Below are 18241 nucleotides of genomic sequence, written 5' to 3' on the forward strand. Positions count from 1 at the left end.
CCGCCACACCTGGCTAATTTTGTAATTTTGGTAGAGACAGGGTTTCTCCATGTTGGTCAGGCTGATCTCAAACTCCCGACTCAGGTGAGGTGTTCCAAAGTACTGGGATTACAAGCGTGAGCCACCGTGTCCAACCCCCCCTGTTCTTTTTAATATCTGCTGCTGCATTTGACAGAAGGGACTGGCCAGGGTCAGCTAGGATCAGCCAGGTCCAAAAGGGTCATCAAGACAGGGTTAGAGAAGATCCCTATTTATTCAGTGTCATTAGCACTTGACTTGATTTCATTAAAGCCCTTTAATGAAATGTTTATTATCTGTAACGAACTTTTGTTTCCATGCATGATATTGACAAGAAGCTATAGACTTTATAGCCTGGTTGTTAAAATTCATTATGTTTTCAAGCAGCAGTCCTAGAGTCTGCACCAGCGGACCGAGCAGGAGTGGAAAGCTCCCCCTCAGCGGACGCCACAGAACTCTCACCTTGCAGATCCCCCTCAACTCCCCGGCACCTCCGCTACCGCCAGCCTGGAGGTAAGAGCTCAGGAGGGACTCAGAAATAGAAACGTGAAAAATGATGTCTAGCTTCTGAACCTTTCCTTTGCCTTATGTTTTCACTGCCAAAATAATTTTTTTAGTCTCACTTATTGAAATTAATTGGAAGCAAATGCAGTTGGCCCTTTATATCTGGGGGTTCCATATCTGTGGATTCAACCAACCACCCATCAAAAATATTTGGTAGAAGAAAAAAAGCTTCTGTACTGACAGTGTACCTACTTTTTTTCCTTGTCATTATTCCCTAAACATTGTAGTATGACAGCTCTTTACATAGCATTTGTGTTGTATTAGTTATTATAAATAATCTACAGGTGATTAAAATATACAGGAAGATGTGCATAGGTTATATTCAAATACTACATGATTTTATATCAGGGACTTGAGCATTCATGGATTTCGGTATCTGAGGGAGATCCTAGAACCAGTGCCCTACAGGTAACAAGGGATGACTATAATGTTACTGTAGGACCAAGTGGTGAAAAAATAAATGATTAGAGAATATGCCATTAGTCTAGCCAATATTTGTTTAGTTCCATCAATTGCATTGCATTTTGTGAGGAGTAACGTGAATCAAAGGGCTGTTGTTTAGATGTTAGTTAGTTGAAGAATCTCAGTGCTGGGTTTACCAAAATGTTCCCAGTCTCTGATATCTTACTTTGAGTCCCAATGTCGTCCATATAAGTGGACTCATCTGGGACATCACAATCTGGGGAGACCTTGTTAATAATATTATTTCAAATATTATTGGACCTAAAATAAGGTTCAAGTGCATGGGACCCCAGTCATCATTATTGCAAGTGGCAGAAACTGGCATATGTTTTTTATAATAGCTAAGAAAATTGTAAAGCGTTACTCCATAATTTGTTTGGGAACACAATAAATGTTCTCTAATTGGAGAAAAAATAATCAGGACAAAAAGTAGAAATATTTTAATTATCTACCATTTTTCTCACTGCTCAAATAAATATATCCAAATATCAGTGGTTTTGAAATGTTTGCTTTTCTCTTAAGCCAATTACTTCAAGTCAGAAGAGAAAATTACACAATTATGAAACCTGATTCACCCCAAGTAACCCAAATGAGTAGACATTTTTTTTTTTTTTTTCTGAGACAGAGTCTCGCTCTGTTGCCTAGGCTGGAGTGCAGTGACACAGTCTCGACTCACTGCAATCTCTGCCTCCTGGGTTCAAGCGATTCTCCTGCCTCTCGAGTAGCTGGGATTACAGGTGTGTGCCACCATGCCCAGCAGTTTTTGTATTTTTAGTAAAGATGGGTTTCACTTTGTTGGCAAGGCTGATCTTGAACTCCTGACCTCAGGTAATTCACCCTCTTCAGCCTCCCAAAGTGTTGTGATTACAGGTGTGAGCCTCTGCGCCTGGCCTGTAAAGGCATTTTTGACTCTCATACGCATGCTTCAAATAGGGCATTTTAGCAAAACATAAAGTGTATGGCTCCAAATGGTTATCTGTGGCCTTCACAGCTTAGTAGAAGCTGTTGTCATTGCCATGAACTCTGAGAGCAACTAGGAGGGTCTGAGTCAGACTGATGTTAAATACTTGCCTTAATGGATATTAGCACTTGGGGCTCTCAGGCTCCAGGTCCGTTATGGGTTACTCTGCCATTTGGGTACTTCTGGTAAATGAAGGTGACAAATTAGACTTTCCTGGCTTGTCATAGTACTGCTATGGAATTAGCCAGATCTCTCTATTCTTCTTAGATCTTTGGTTAGTCCAGGTCTTGGCAACTTCCTTGACCACTGGCAAGTAGGACAATTTGAGTTCATTGTAACCTGGAAGAGTTTGGGATCAAAACCTGTGGAAGTAAGCCTCTACCAAGGCAAGAGTTAAATGCTGTTCACGGTGTTAGGATTATTAGAGCTCTGCTTTATATCCTCTCTTCTTATGTTTATATTCACATGTAAAATTTTTAATTTACATAAGGATTATTTGGAAAATTTCTTCCTGTTTGTAGATTAACTAAGTCAAATCCTTTTTTTCTTCCCTGATATGACTAAATCATAGAGACATAGAAACATAGGAAGGATACTGAAACCTGTGATAATATGGAGGACCCAAACGGGGACAGCATCACATATTTCTGTCTAGCGGAAATTTTACCTGTGCATCTACTTGCCACCTTGTTCCAAAATGTTTGCTTTTGCAATAAGGCTATTGTGGAAAGAGAGCTGTTGTATGTGTGTGTGCTTGGGCACATTAAGCAGCTCTTTGCTTCCCCTCTTATGTGTTTATTTATTTTAAGCATGATTGTGAAACATTAGGGCCAAACTAATAAAAGCCCTCAGACCCTCCTACTTGCTGTCAGAGCTCAGAATCACAGTGGACTGTTTTCACTAAAAGCCGGAGCGAGGAGAAGCAGCGAGCTTGGCACCAGCACTGGCAAATGCTGTGTGTACAGTCGGAGGAGTGAACGGGACTGCACGGGACTGCAAGGTTGCTCAATGCATCCTTTTGATTTTCAAAGGGCCACCCTTAACCCATCCTGACTTTTAAGGGTGTTCTGAGAAGTAAATTCTATTAGTAACATGATGTATCTTTTTTAAGAATTTTTTTTTTTGAGACAGCGTTTCACTCTTGTTGCTCAGGCCTGGAGTGCAATGATACAATCTCAGCTCACTGAAGAGCCGAGGAAGAACCGCTGCCTCCTGGGTTCAAGCGACTCTCCTGCCTCAGCCTCCCGAGAAGCTGGGATTACAGGCATATACCACCATGCCTGGCTAATTTTGTATTGTTAGTAGAGATGGGGTTTCTCCATGCTGGCCAGGCTGGTCTTGAACTCCTGACCTTATGATCTGCCCGTCTCAGCTTCCCAAAGTGCTGGGATTACAGGCAGAGCCATCACACCTGGCTTAAGAATATTTTTATGTTGAGATATAGTTTATGTACCATAAAATTCACCTTTTTAAAGTATATAGTTCAGCCATTTTTTTATTTAATACATTCACAGGGACAGGCAGCCATAACCACTGTTTAATTCTAGAACATTTTCATCACCCAAAAAGAAACCCCGTACATATAAGCAACTCTATACTCATTAGCAGTTACTCTCCATTCCTTCTCCAACCCCAGCAGCCCTAGGCAACCACTAATCTACTTTCTCCCTCTATGGGTTCGTGTCTGCTGGACATTTCACATAAAGGGAATCATATAATATGTGACCTTTTGTGATTGGCTGCTTCTTTAACTTGGCTAATGTTTTCCAAGTTTATCCATGTTCTAGCATGTATTGCAACTTCATTGCTTTTTGGTGGCTGAATAATATTCCCTTGTGTTTATCTATTCATCAATTGGTAGACATTTGGTTGTTTCTACTTTTCGGCTACTGTGAGCAATTCTATGAATATTCATATACACATTTTTGTGTGTAGATGTCTGCTTTCACTTCTCTTGGTTATATACCTAGAGTGGAATTCCTGATGTGTGATCTTATTATTTGCACACTAGCAGAGATAATACAGGGCATTCGGCCCAGTCCTTCATTCAATGCAGGAATAAAAATGATTTTTGTTATAGAATATTATCCATTTGTCTCACCTTTCCATTTCCTTTCTTTTCAAATAACCAGGACAGACAGCTGACAATGCCCACTGCTCTGTTTCACCGGCCTCTGCTTTTGCAATAGCCACAGCTGCAGCAGGACATGGGAGTCCACCAGGTGAGTAGGGGAGCAGCTATGTACAGATATGTGACCATTTATATTAAGTCACTGGCCCATGACTGCCAGTGTCTTGATGAGACACTCGGCAGCTCTCACACTGGAATTCCACCACTTTGGGAAAACAAAGCAGAAGGATTGCTTGAGACCAGTAGTTTGAAACCAGCCAGGGCAACATAGAGGCCCCATCTCTACAAAAAAATTTAAAAATTAGCTGGGCATGGTGTTGCATGCCTGTAGTCCCAGTTACTCAAGAGGCTGAGGCAGAAAAATCGCTTGAGGCTGGGAGCTTGAGACTACTGTGATCATGGAGCTGTGATCACACCACTGCACTACAGCCAGGCAGTGGTGTGATCATGTGTATGACCCTATCTCAACCAAACAAAATAAAGTAAAATAATAATAAGAGAATGCAAATTCCTAGCTCTTTCTGAGTCAGTATTTCTGGGAAGAGACTGTCTTTTAAATAAGCATCTTCAGAAATCTCCTTATTTGGCCAGGCACGGTGGCTCACACCTGTAATCCTAGTACTTTGGAAGGCTGAGGCAGGCGGACCACCTGAGGTCAGGAGTTCAAGACCAGCCTGGCCAACATGGTGAAACCTCGTCTCTACTAAGAATACAAAAATTAGTTGGGCATGGTGTCGCATGTCTGTAATTCCAGCTACTCAGGAAGCTGAGGCAGGAGAATTGTTTGAACCTGAGAGAAGGAGATTGCAGTGAGCCAAGATTGTGCCACTGTGCCCAACCCTGTGTGACAGAGCAAGACTCCATCTAAAAAAAAAAAAAAAGAAAGAAAAAGAAAAAAGAAAAGAAATCCCATTATTTGCAACAATATAGATGAACCTGAAGGACATTATGTTACCTGAAATAAGCCAGGCACGAAAGGCAGATACTGCATGATCTCACTTATATATGGAATCTAAAAAGTCAAACTCATAGAAGTAGAAAGTAGACCAGTGGTTCCCAGGGGCTGGCGGGGAGGAAGGGAAGTGGGGAGCTGTTTGGTCAAAGGATGAAAGGTTCAGTTACACAGGAAGAATAAGTTCTGGAGATCAATTGTACAGCATGGTGACTATAGTTTAAAAGGTACCGCATACTTGAAAATTGTTAAGAGAGTAGATTTTGGATACTCTCACCACAGAATATAAGTAAGTGAGATAACAGATGTTAGTTAGCTTGACTTAATCATTCTTTAATAAATACGCACATCAAAACATCACATTGTACCCTGTAAACATATACAATACAAAATAATCAAATAAATAAATAAATAAGCATAAGCTCCTTCAGGTGAGTCTCACTCAGGTGGTCTGTGGGTTACAGCTTTGAGAAGTTCTGTATCAGAGAAGGCTATGTTATTCCTCCTGTGTTGTTTGACAGAGTTCTTCACCCTTTATAACTCAATTACTGAGAACAAGTTTCCATTTTAATTGAGTACAGTGCTAAAAGCATATGCAAGGTGGGAGGGAGGGCTTGTGGAGTGCGGGGAGCGGGTCGGGGGCAGCTATTGCTTTAGCTGACTCAGAATTCATTTCCAGTAGCTCCGTGATTCTTTCTGAGTTGCTGTCAGTTAATTTTCAGGGTAAAGAAAAAGTACTTAAAATAAAAGCACAGTATTTTAATAGATAAAAATTATATTCATTATCTCTTTCCTCTTCTCTCACATGCAAGGAAGATATTATGTTAAAATAAATCTGTAAATAGTTTAGAGCTGGGTGCGGTGGCTCATGCCTGTAATCCTAGCACTTTGGGAGGGCAAGGCAAGAAAATCACCCAAGGTCATGAGTTCAAGACCAGCCTGGCCAACATGATGAAACCCCATCTCTACTAAAAATAGAAAAATCAACTGGGCATGGTGGCACACGCCTGTAATCCCAGCTACTTGGGAAGGGGAGGCAGGAGAATCGCTTGAACCTGGGAGGTGGCGTCTGCAGTGAGCCTAGATGGTACCATTGCACTCCAGCCTGGGTGACAAGAGTGAAATCCATCTCAGAAGTAAATAGGTAAATAAATAAATAAATAATAAATCTGTAAGTGGTTTAAATAGTCTTGTTGCTATGTCTTCGCCTAAACAAAACCTATGGGCTCTAAACATCATGATTTGTAGAAACATGAGAGATGGCATATTTTGTTAATTAGCCATTTTTCACCTTTGTTGTAACAAAGGAGTCCTTTCCAAAGCTTCTGAACCAATATTCATGATAGTAATTAGTAGGTATCATCTGTGTGATTTTTCTTTTCAAAATTGAGGACCGAAAAGAGATGTTCTCTAATGGACATTGTCGTAGTAATTTATATATTATATATTATTGTATATATTTTATCTAAATAGAAATTTTGCAGATTGACCGTATTCTGCTTCTTCAGCATTTTGCCATACATGATTCACTGGAGATATGTCAGGCAATTGGGTTGTGGTTTGCCCCAAATATTCTTGAAACCTTTCCCCAAAAGTCCCATCAGCACAATACAAAGCAGCCTATGATGGTCAAAATATTAATCTTGTCGATACAGTTGGCTTCTATGATTATTTACATTCTGTAACAATGAACATTTGGGGGGAAATAAGAGAGGCTGTACTAGGCTTTCAGAAGAGTTATTGTCAATTTGCTAAGACCTTCTCCTGTATTTTGTTCTCATGAGCTAGTCTGTCTTTGGAAAAAGTGAAGGACAAGAGCATCTCACAGATTTCCTAATTTAAGTATGGTTTGTGAGGGAAAATAAATTTGGGGTTTTTCTGAGATGAGCCCATTCCCTGTTTGCTGGAAGCTGGGTAGGGGGAGGTCCTTTTTTTACCTGAGTTTGCAATGAAGATTGAATCATTCTAAGGTACTTTAAAGAATGGCTTTCTGACTAGCTTTCCCAGGTATATTGGGCCAGAAGGAAAACGTAGTCCAAACAGCCAGCTCTTTCTCCCTTTTTGAAAGCCTGCTGCTTTTCTGTTGCCTTTTTTCTACTTCTCTCCTGCAGCTGAGACAGTCTTAGGAAGAAAAGTCCTCTTCAGAGAGCTGGCCCCTGGCGGTGCTTTCTGAGGAGGGCAGCACGGACTTGCTAACAGACTCAGTCAGTGTTGCTAGGTGTGGGGAAGCCTGGACCCTGGGTGAGCAGACTGCTGTTTTATGATTGTGCTGTCTGTCATGCAGTCTGAAGCTACATGACTTGATTTTAGAAGTAGAGGCAATAAGGGATTGCATTCAACAGTGCTCGTGGCTCTGCTGTAAAGGCAGCAAGTGTCACAGGGATCAGTTTTAGTGGCTAGTGGCAGTAAGAAAGGGAGTTCTCTTTTGGAGTGGATACCAGTGTATTCCTGGGGCTCAGCCACTCAGTGGAACTCGTCCCTTAGCAGATTCTACCTGCCTGGGAGAACTCGGCAGAGAGCAGAAGGTGTACTCATAGCAGACACAGGGAAGGGCTAAGACGACATCTAAGAAGATGATCCAGCAGATAATCTGGATTTATTGGCTAGCCAGAGAGAGCATGGCATTGCCCAGGGAGGGCTAGACCTAGATACCTGGACAAGTGTTCAAAGGAAGAGAGTGCTGGATAAGAGTCAACTCCCAAACAGACTTTGTATCTCCTTTGTGAATCAGGAATTACCAGCCTGGATGCATCCAGAACCTGGTGAGTTGCAAAGGCAAGCAGAAGAAAATATTGCACAGACAATTAAACACCCCATGCTTTCATCAGTCTCTGCAGGCTTCCTGTCTGCTTATTTGGCTATGATACAGATACACTTGGGGATGCAGCTCTGCTGTGTCCTGGCTCATAACAGGAAACAAGGTATAGCTTAGCCAAGCCAGAGGTCTACAGTGTGGGTTTCCATGTTTCAGGTTCCTCTGCAGATTCCGTCTTGCTTTAATACTCTCCCAACCCCTCGGGCCCTGACTCTCGTCCATCAAAATATACAGGAATCTGGTACCTCTGAGTTATAACTGTCAATTAATTATTACACTTTCAAACATTAACTCTAGACATTTGCTTATTAAACCATTTCTCTTTAATTATTGCTTAGAAAACTTTCTATTGCATTAAAAAGAATTTCAAATTCAATAAGAGGGAGGACAGCAAATTTTCTTTGCCAGGAGTTCAAGACAAGATGTTCCTGCCTTACCCCAGAGGCAAGAAAAACTGATTTTATTTGTGGACGGTGTCCTGGGATCTGTTTGGGATTGCCTGCCCTGCTGCTGAGGTCTCAGCCTGCCTAATTTCCACATGCACTGGAAAAGCCTGATTTTCAATCTTTTTTGGAGGGGGGGTGGGGGGGAGCAGAGTCTCGCTGTATCACCCAGGCTGGAGTGCAGTGGTGTGATCTTGGTTCACTGAAACGTCTGCCTCCCAAGTTCAAGCAATTCTCCTGTCTCAGCCTCCCAAGCAGCTGGGGCTACAAGCATGTGCCTCCATGCTCAGCTAATTTTTGTATTTTTAGTAGAGACGGGGTTTTGCCATGTTGGCCGGGCTGGTCTTGAACTCCTGACCTTGGGTGATCTGTTTGCCTTGGCCTTCCAAAGTGCTAGGATTACAGGTGTGAGCCACTGCACCTGGCCTTAATCTCTTTTTTTCCCCTTTTCTTTTCTTATCTGGAGCCTCCCCTTCCCAAAATTGGATGGGTCTCTTCCTTCCATGTCATGCTCCCTTTGTTTACCTGAGTCACCACTATCTAGATAACTGAAATTCTGCCCCTCAAAACTCGAGATTTGAATGTTATGCTTTCTATGAATGTGGTAACCTTTCAGGGAATTTTCATGGATTTTTATGTAGACCCATTGGCGGTATCCAGGATTGTAGTGATGTGCTTTCACTATTACTTCTCTCTCTGTTTATAGTGTTTCTCTGACAGAGAAACACATTGTAGGAATGCAGCTTTTAGCAGAAGGATTATTGTCTCATGTTTCCTGATTAATTTCAACTCCCTACCAACACTTTCTATCCTTGCTTTATTTTTTTCTTCAAGATTTACCACTATTTGACATACTATGTTTTACTAATTTATCTTGCTTATTATCTATTTCTCCAATAGAATGTAAGATCCACGAGGGCAGGGGTTTTTACCTATTTTATATACTGCAGTATCCCCAGTATCTAGAATAGTATTGTATATGTAGTTAATGATCTATAAATGCTTACTGAATGAATTAATGAATCAATGACTGAATCCTCTTACTTGCAATAGGGAATATTCAGTGCAGAAAAGAAAAAACTGTACTGTTCATATATTTATATAGTGCTGTGATGTTTTAAAATTTTTGTTGTTATTTCTAGGGCAAAAGAGTTTTGTCTTATTTCTCCAACTAACCTGGGGAAGCGATATCAGACTCTTCAAGTCAGGAAGCAGGTTTTGAGTGTCTTTTGTGCTTAGTGTCACCTTTTTAGATACCCATAACCCTGAGCTGAGCACCTGGTAGACTTGTAAATGAGCCTCATTGTCTTGGTCTTCATTTGATGTAAGACTTTTCCTCACACTCATGATTGGAAAGTCCTTGAGATATGCCTGGACCTGAGGCCTAGGGTCACCCTAAATGTTTGCTGCCAATCAGAATGCAAGCACTAACTAAACTGTTAAAGTTTCATACTGTGATATTAACAAGAATTGGTTTTGTGTTGCAATCATACCCTTTTCTTTCTATCCAATAGAGGTACCATCATTGATCTACAAATTAGGCCCAGTTACGGATGGATCCTGAATTTGTAGGCCTGATGTTTATACAATTTGGGGAAACACACCTCAAGGAAAATAATATAAAATTATAAATTATAAACCTTTAGTGCACCTCCCAGGGCTTTGGAAGAGGCCCATACAAATTGAGAAGGCCTAAAGGTTAAGCTTTCTTGACCTCCAGGAAATTCTTGGAATCGCAACAGCTACAAGAAATTTTGTATGCTGAGGAGTGAGGGTGGGGGCATCAGTGATAGCCGGTGAGTCATTAGCCATCTTTCTTCTAAGTTGGTCCAGGTGGTATGATGAAAAAAAGCAGAAAATGCCATCAGTTAAACGTGAACAATTGACCAGGTATTAATATGTGCACTTTTATGGAAATGAGTTGGATTAGTTGGTAGTGGTGAGTGGAGCAGAATGATGTATGTACTGCTACCCTGATTTTCTTCCCCAGTGTCAAATAAGCCTCCCTTCCACAGGGCTTTAACTCTATACAGGATACGATTGAAACAAAGGATGGTTGATGGTGTTCTTTTGTGCCACCACACTGATTGAAATGTATTTGCAGGCACCTGCTCAAATTTAAGAGCTCTGCATAAAGTAGGAATATAAATGTGTGCATTTCAAGTGGCTGCTGATACAGGGAATCTGCAGGTGCAGTTTGGATATAGTTATGATATGAATAGAAATGCAAATTCAATGAATAAATATATCAGAACACATCATTGCACTTACTATACACCTGAAGTTGTAGGATTAATTATAGTTTATGAAATGATGTAAAATGCAGTATGAAAGTATGAGGTGGGTTATTTTTATGAGAGTAGAAATAATGGCAGTGGAGATACTATAAGCAACTCCTGATTATCTGTGAGCAGATTATATGTTTTACTGTTCTATGCAAGTCAAAGTAAATTAACAAAGTAGAGGAATGGTTGAATGCACTTACAGGAAAATTAATGACACTGGTGCAATCACTTAGATAAATAGTGACTCTTTTATTGGTGGTTACCTGGTACTTGTAAAGTAGATAATTTATAATCTCTTTTTTCTTCTGTAAAACCAGTCATGGCTTGTATGGTAAATCGTAGATCTGAAGTTGGTATGAGTTGGCCTTGGATCAGTTTTGTAAAATACTGATATCTGGTCCCACACCTAGAGATTCAGAGTTGATTGGTCTGGGGTACATCAGGATTCAGAAATTTTTGGTTTCCTAAGTGATACTAATGTGAAGCCAAGCAGGAGAACTCCTGGACCAGATAGAGGTGTGTATGTTGAAATGCACGCATGTGTGTGTGTGTGTGTCCAGATAGAGGTATGTATGTTGGAATGAGTGTGTGTGTGTGTGTGTGTGTGTGTGTGTGTGAATATTTTACTGAGCTAATGTCAGTTAAGGGTAAAAATCTGGATGTTTCCAAATTTCATATTAGATTTGGATGTAGATGAATTTCATGATTATTTGATTAATTCAGTAGAAGGATGTGGTTAAAACATCTTAATCCACACCCTCAGGCAATTTAGGGACTATGTCTGGATTTCATTCTACAGTCTAGTATGAATTTACATATTCAGTATTTTAGGTGTAGATGTGGCAGGTGGGCTGGATGTAAGATGTAAGATGTAGACTGAGGCCTGTGTGTGTCACCTTGCACAGTTTCTCTCTGGGCCTGTTGTTTCATGATGGAAGCCTGAGAGCTCAGCTAGTGCACTGGCTCTCCAGGTGTGATCTCTGGGCCTATAGCAACAGCATAACCTGAGAACTTACTGGAAAAATAAATTCTCAGGTCACACATCGTTCCTACTGAATCAGCGTTTCTGAGGCTGGGGCACAGCATGTGTCTTTTACAAGCTCTTTAGTTGATTCTGATACATACTAAGGTTTGAGAACCAGGGAACTGGGATAATGTCTGAGCTGCCTTCCCTGTTTAAAAATCTGACTCTGTATCACTTGTAGTAGACTATGCAGTAGATGAAAAACCTAAATTTGAATGTCTTCCTAAACATTAAGTACAACTCAACCTTTATCTTTTGGTAGTTTTTGCATAGTATGCATAATTGATGTTGTTCCAAGTTGTACATTTAAATTCTCACTTTTCTTCATCATTTAAAATATGGAAGATTGCCTAGAGTTCTGCATCATGTTAGAAAATCTTTTTATCTCAAAGTAATAAAAACTGTTGTAGTAATTTTTCTCTAGTTACATTTTTATAACAGCTTTATTGAGCTATAATTCACATACCATACAGTTCACCTATTTAAAGCCTACAGTTTAAGCTGGGTGTAATGGCTCATGCCTGTAATCCCAACATTTTGGGAGGCTGTGGCGGGAGGATTGCTTGAGCCCAGGAGTGCAAGACCAATCTGGGCAACATAGTTATACCCCATTTCTAAAAAAAAAAAAAAAAAAAAGCTGCACATGGTGGCACATACCTGTAGTTCCAGCTATTCAGGAGGCTAAGGTGGGAGGATCTTTTGGGCCTGGGAGGTGGAGGCTGCGGTGAGTCATGATTGTGCTACTGCATTCCAGCCTGGGCAGCAGAGCAAGACCCTGTCTCAAAAATAATAATAAATTAAAAAGTCTACAGTTCCATGGATGCCCATTAACTGTTAGCAGTCACTCCCCATTTGTCTCTTCCTCTAGCCCCTTGCAACTGCTAATCTCTTTTCTGTCTCTATATACTTACTTCTTCTCAACATTTAATATAAATGGAATTATTCATACAATATGTGCCCTTTTGTGACTGGCTTCTTTTACTATCATATTTTTGAGGTTCAACCATTTTTGTAGCATACATCGGTCACTTGATCCTTTATACTGTGGAATAGTGTTCTGTTGTATGGATATACCATATTTTATTTAACCATTCATGAGTTAATGGACATTGAGGTTATTTCTACTTTTTGGCTGCTATGAATGACGCTGCTATCAATGTTCACATACAAGTTTTTGTGTGTATGTTCGTTTGCATTTATGTGAGTACCTACCTAGGATTGGATTTGCTAGGTTGTGTGATAAGATTATGTTTAACTACTTGATAAACTGTCAAACTGTTTTGGAAAGTGGCCATACCATTTTGCATTTCTGTCAGCAGTGTAATTGAGTTCCATTTTCTCCACCTTCAAGTAATATTGCACTACTTCCAGTGTAGTGTGGGTACCTTATAACAGAGTAGTCCCAATTCTTCCCTGTAATATTACTGTGATTTATTGTACTTATCTGTATCCTATAATCATCCAGTATATTGTAATAATAATAATTATTATTACTATTATTTTGATATGGAGTCTCAAAATTATATGAGATATTCAGTACTTTATTGAGATGGAGTCTCACTCTGTCACCCAGGCTGGAGTGCACTGGCGCGATCTCGGCTCACTGCAACCTGTGCCTCCCAGGTTCAGGCAATTCTCTCTGCCTCAGCCTCCCTAATATTATTACTTTAAGCAAAGTTATCTTTTAGATCATTTAAAAATAAGAAAAACAAAAGATTTTCCTTTATCTTCATTTTTTCCTTCTTCAGTGCTCTTCTCTTGTTTGTATAGGTCCAAGTTTCTGACCTATATCATTTTTCTCTCCTTAAAGAACTTCTTTTAACATTTCTGGCAGGGCAAGTCTGCTAGCAATGAATTCCTCCAGTTTTTATATGCCTGAGAAAGTCTTTATTTCTCCTTCACTTTTGAAACATAATTTCACTGAACATAGAACTCTAGCTTGGTGTTTTTTTCCTTTCAACACTTTAAACATTTCACTCCAGTCTTTTCTGATGTGATGTTGTCATTCTTGTCCTCGTTCCTCTGTTGGTAAGGTGTTTGTTTCAAGAACTTCTCTCTGCCTTTGGTTTGCTGAAGATTGAATATGATATGCCTAGATGTGGTTATCTTGGTATTTACTCTGCTTGGTGTTCTCTGAGCCTCCTGGATTTGGGTTTCATGTCTGTTATTAATTTTGGAAAGTTCTTGCCTTCATTAATGAAAACATTTCTTTGACTCCATTCTTCAGTACTCCAGTTACCTGTCTGTTACACCCTTTGAGATTGTCCCACAGTTCTTGGATGTGCTCTTCCGTTTGGGTTTCTTCCCCCTTTCTATCTTTGCACTTCAGTTCGGAAATTTTGATTGGCCTCTTTTCAAGGTCGCTATTCTTCCCTTAGCTATGTTGAATCTACCGATGAATCAGATAAAGGCATTCTTCATTTATACGTCTGTATTTTTTATTTCTAGCGTTTTTCTTTGATTCTTCGTTTCTATTTACCTGTTTACATTACCTGTCTGAACTTGCATGTTGTCTGCTCTTTCCATTAGAATCCTTAACATATTATAGATATTTCCCCACTTATGATGGCTCAACTTACAACTTTTTGACTTTATAACGGTGTGAAAGTGATGCACTTTCAGTAGAAGCTATGCTTTGAGTATGCATACAACCATTCTGTTTTTCACTTTCAGTACAGTATTCAATAAATTATATGAGATATTCAGTGCTTAATTGTGAAATGGGCTTTGTGTTAGATGATTTTGCCCAGCTGTAAGCTACTGTCCTGAGCACATTTAAGGTGGGCTAGGATAAGCTATCATATTTGGTAGGTTAGATATATTACATGCATTTTTGACTTACATTATTTCTCACATAAGATGGGTTTATTGGGATGTAACTCAGTCATAAGTTGAAGATCATCTGAAATCATAGTTACTTTAAATTCACTGTCTGCTAACTCCAAGGTCTTTGTCACATCTAAGTCTGATTCTGATGCTTGCTTTCTATCTGTTATGAGCTGCACTGTGTCCTCACTAAATTCATATGTGGAGGTCCTACCATTACCCTAGAATAGGACTGCACTTAAAGGTAAGGTCTTCAAAGAGGTCATTAAAGTTAAATCAGGTCATATGGGTGAACCCTCTAAGAAGGCTATTAGGACTTACACATAGACTAAGGGGCGACCATGTGAAGACACAGGAAGAAGATGGCCACCTACAGGCCAAAAAGAGAGAGGCTCAGAAGAAACCAAATTTGCTGACTCCGAGATCTGGACTCCTAGTCGCCACAGCTATGAGAAAATACATTTATTTAAGCCACCAATTCTGTGGTATTTTATTATGGCAGCCTGAACAAATTAACAGAGTCTCTTTAGACTGTGTTTCTTCTTGCCTTTTGGCATGCCTTGTGGTTTTTTGTTGAGACCCAGACACGTTATATCAGATAATAGAGACTGAGATACATAGTCCTTTAAGCGTGAAAATTTATGTTATCTGGCTAGAACTTGGGCTGTGCTTGATGTTTGCTTCAAATTCCTTCGGTTCCCTATTTGTTTCCCCTCTTGACTTGGGGCTTTCCTAAGTACTCCTCCTCAGAATCTGTTCTCTAGCTCTTTCTCTTGTAATCTACTAGTATCTTACTGGGTCTCTGTTGGTAGGGTGGGGTGATGGTAGGGAGGGGGACTGTTCTGTATCTTCCAGTGAAATCTTAGTGTTTTAATGAACTGACATCTTGAAGCTGTGACCCTTACAAATGTTTCTCCAGTGATACAGCTTCTTTTCCCACTGCCCCCACTTCCCTGGCTGCAGCATTCCCAATTTATTTCCTTGAATCCCTGACCCTTGTAGACCATATTATTTTCCCTGTAGCTAAGAGGAAGGAGAGAGGGGACTGGAATGGGAAAAATGTCTTTTTCCTAGCGGGATAAGGCCTAGGCAAAGCCTTTTTCCCTGAAGAGTGGGCCTTCATCGTGGAGAAGGCCCTGGGCGTATTTCCAGTGTTACTCTTCCCCTCTCCTTGCAAGAGCCATGAAGAGATCTTTCTCCAGTGTTTACTGGGAGGACTTGGTATGATTCTTGGAGGTAAAGTCCTCAAATGTGTGGCGGCACACCTAAGAATGTGGTTTTCAAGAGTGTCTCACTGTCATCCTGGTCCACATTCAACCTCCAGAAGTTTGTCAATACGGCCATTCAAGTGTTACTATAGGTCATGGCTCCCGCAACTTCTGATCCAAGTAGGCAGACCTGTGTCTCTGTGGATGTGCTTGTTTTTTTTTTCCCAGAGTTTGTGATGACTATTTCCCTTGAAACCTCAATTTTCTGATGTGTCCAAGAAAAGTTGTTGATTTTCAGTCTGTTTCATTCTTCTTGTGTTATGGATGGATGTGATAACTTCTAAGTTCTTTATGTGTCAGAGCTGAAACTCAGATTCTCAACTTGGTGGGATCTTTATTATTATTATTATTTTTTTTTTTATTTTTCTGTCCTGGTGGAAAAAGAAAAAGCTACACATTTCCCAGTTTAATGACACTCCTACCTATATTCTAAGGGAAATAATATATTAACTCTGTCTATACATTATTTTTCTTTTTTTCTTTTTCTTTTTTTTTTTTTTAAAGAGAGAGAGAGAATAGGAAGGAGGGAAAAGGAAGAGAAAGAGAAAGAGAATGGGGAGGACGGAGAAGGAAAAGAAAGAGGGAGAGAGAATGAGAGTATTGCTTTCTTGCCCAGGCTAGAATGCAATTTAGTAATGAGTATTGAAAAGCTCTTTTATACTGATAATTATACTTAATGATGTAGTCAGGAAGGAATAAGGGAAGAAGATAACAAACAAACAGCCAACCAATATTTAATTTAAACCTATGAAATGCTATGCGATTACTGAGGAGTGATTTACTTCCAATTATATAGTCACCTTTGGAATAGGTGTGAGGTGGTAATGTATGTTTTGTGTATTTGAAGTGGAGAGTTCTATAAATGTTTATTAAGTTTACTTGTTCCGGGTCTGAGTTCAAGTTCTGAATATCCTTGTTAATTTTCTATCTCGTTGATCTATAGAATCGTTAGCTCTTCTTGTTGCATTGATCCTTTTGCCATTATGTAATGTCATTCCTCGCCTCTTTTGATCTTTGTTGCTTTAAAGTCTACTTTATCACAGGCGAGAATTGCATCTCCTGCTTTTTGTTTATTAGTTTATTTTTACTCTCTGTTTGATTGGTAAATCTTCCTCCTTCTCTCTGAGTCTTTGTGTATTGTTGCATGTAAGATGGGCCCGGATGCAGCATACCGATGGGTTTTGGCTTTTTATCCAATTAAAATATATATAAGTTTAATACCGGCGTTTGATGCTAGCTGGCTGTTTTGCCCATTAGTTGATATAAATTTTTTATTGTGTTAAAGTTCTTTGCTTTTTGATATATTTTTGGAAAGGCTGATATTGGTTGTTCCTTTATATGTATAGTGCTTCTTTCAGAAGCTCTTGTAAAGCAGGCCTGGTGGTGGTGAACTCTCGAAGTACTTGTTTGTTCGCAAAAGATTTAATTTTTCCTTCGCTCATAAAGCTTAGTTTGGCTGGATAGGAAATTCTGGGTTGAAAGTTCTTTTCTTTAAGGATGTTAAATATTGGTCCCCACTCTTTTCTGGCTTGTAGGGTTTCTGCTGAGAGATCTGCTGTAAGTCTGATAGGTTTCCCTTTATGGGTAACCTGACCTTTCTCTCTGGCTGCCCTTAGTATTTTCTCCTTCATTTCAACCCTAATAAATCTGGCGATTATGTGCCTTGGGGTTGGTCTTCTTGAAGAATATCTTTGTGGTGTTCTCTGTATTACCTGGAGTTGAATATTACCCTGCCTTGCCAGGTTGGGAAAATTTTCCTGAATGATATCCTGAAGAGTATTTTCCAACTTGGATTCATTCTCTTCATCACATTCAGGTACACCTATCAAACGTAAATTAGGTCTTTTCACATAGTCCCATATTTCCTGGAGACTTTGCTCATTCCTTTTCATCCTTTTCTCTGCATTCTTGTCTTCTCGTTTCATTTCACTGAGCTGGTCCTCGACTTCTGATATCCTTCCTTCTGCTTGATCAATTCGACTGTTTAAACTTGTGCATGCTTCGCGAAGTTCTCGTGTTGTGTTTTTCAGCTCCATCAATTCACTTATATTCTTCTCTAAATTGTCCATTCTCGTTAACATTTCGTCAAACCTTTTTTCAAGGTTCTTAGTTTCTTTGCATTGGGTTAGAACAAGTTCTTTTAATTCACAGAAGTTTCTTATCACCCACGTTTTGAAACCTGCTTCTGTTATTGGAACACACGTGTAATCTATTAAGCCTTGTTCCGTTACTGATGAGGAATTGCAATCCCCTGTAGAGGGAGAGGCATTCTGATTTTGAGTATTCTCTACCTTTTTGCGCTGGTTTCTTCCCTTCATTATATATTTGTCCGTCTGTCATCTTTATAATTACCGACTTTCTAACTGGGTCTCTGACGTCCAACTTGTTGATTCCCTGCGCCGAAATCTGAGCAATCCACTGAGCTGGCCAAAACAGCGGTGTTAAGATTGATGGTGCTTTTCTGCCCGGGAATCTCCGGACTCTGCACCAAG

The 18241-nt window shown here is 39.9% G+C and overlaps 1 protein-coding gene across 2 annotated transcripts in view; it reads left to right on the forward strand.

Moving 5' to 3' along the window:
- The window catches only part of RASGRF2 (Ras protein specific guanine nucleotide releasing factor 2), a 269826-nt gene that overhangs the window by 154285 nt on the left and 97300 nt on the right, over positions 1 to 18241 (forward strand). For both annotated transcript variants that reach the window (XM_012477557.3, XM_064376089.1), the window contains 2 exons: positions 406 to 531; positions 4138 to 4227. In XM_012477557.3, the coding sequence (XP_012332980.1) occupies positions 406 to 531; positions 4138 to 4227 (216 nt within the window). The remainder of the gene's footprint in view (positions 1 to 405; positions 532 to 4137; positions 4228 to 18241) is intronic.

This window comes from Aotus nancymaae, unplaced genomic scaffold (assembly GCF_030222135.1).
Source record: "Aotus nancymaae isolate 86718 unplaced genomic scaffold, 86718_ANA_hifiasm-v0.15.2.pri h1tg000014l, whole genome shotgun sequence".
NCBI lineage: Eukaryota > Metazoa > Chordata > Mammalia > Primates > Aotidae > Aotus > Aotus nancymaae.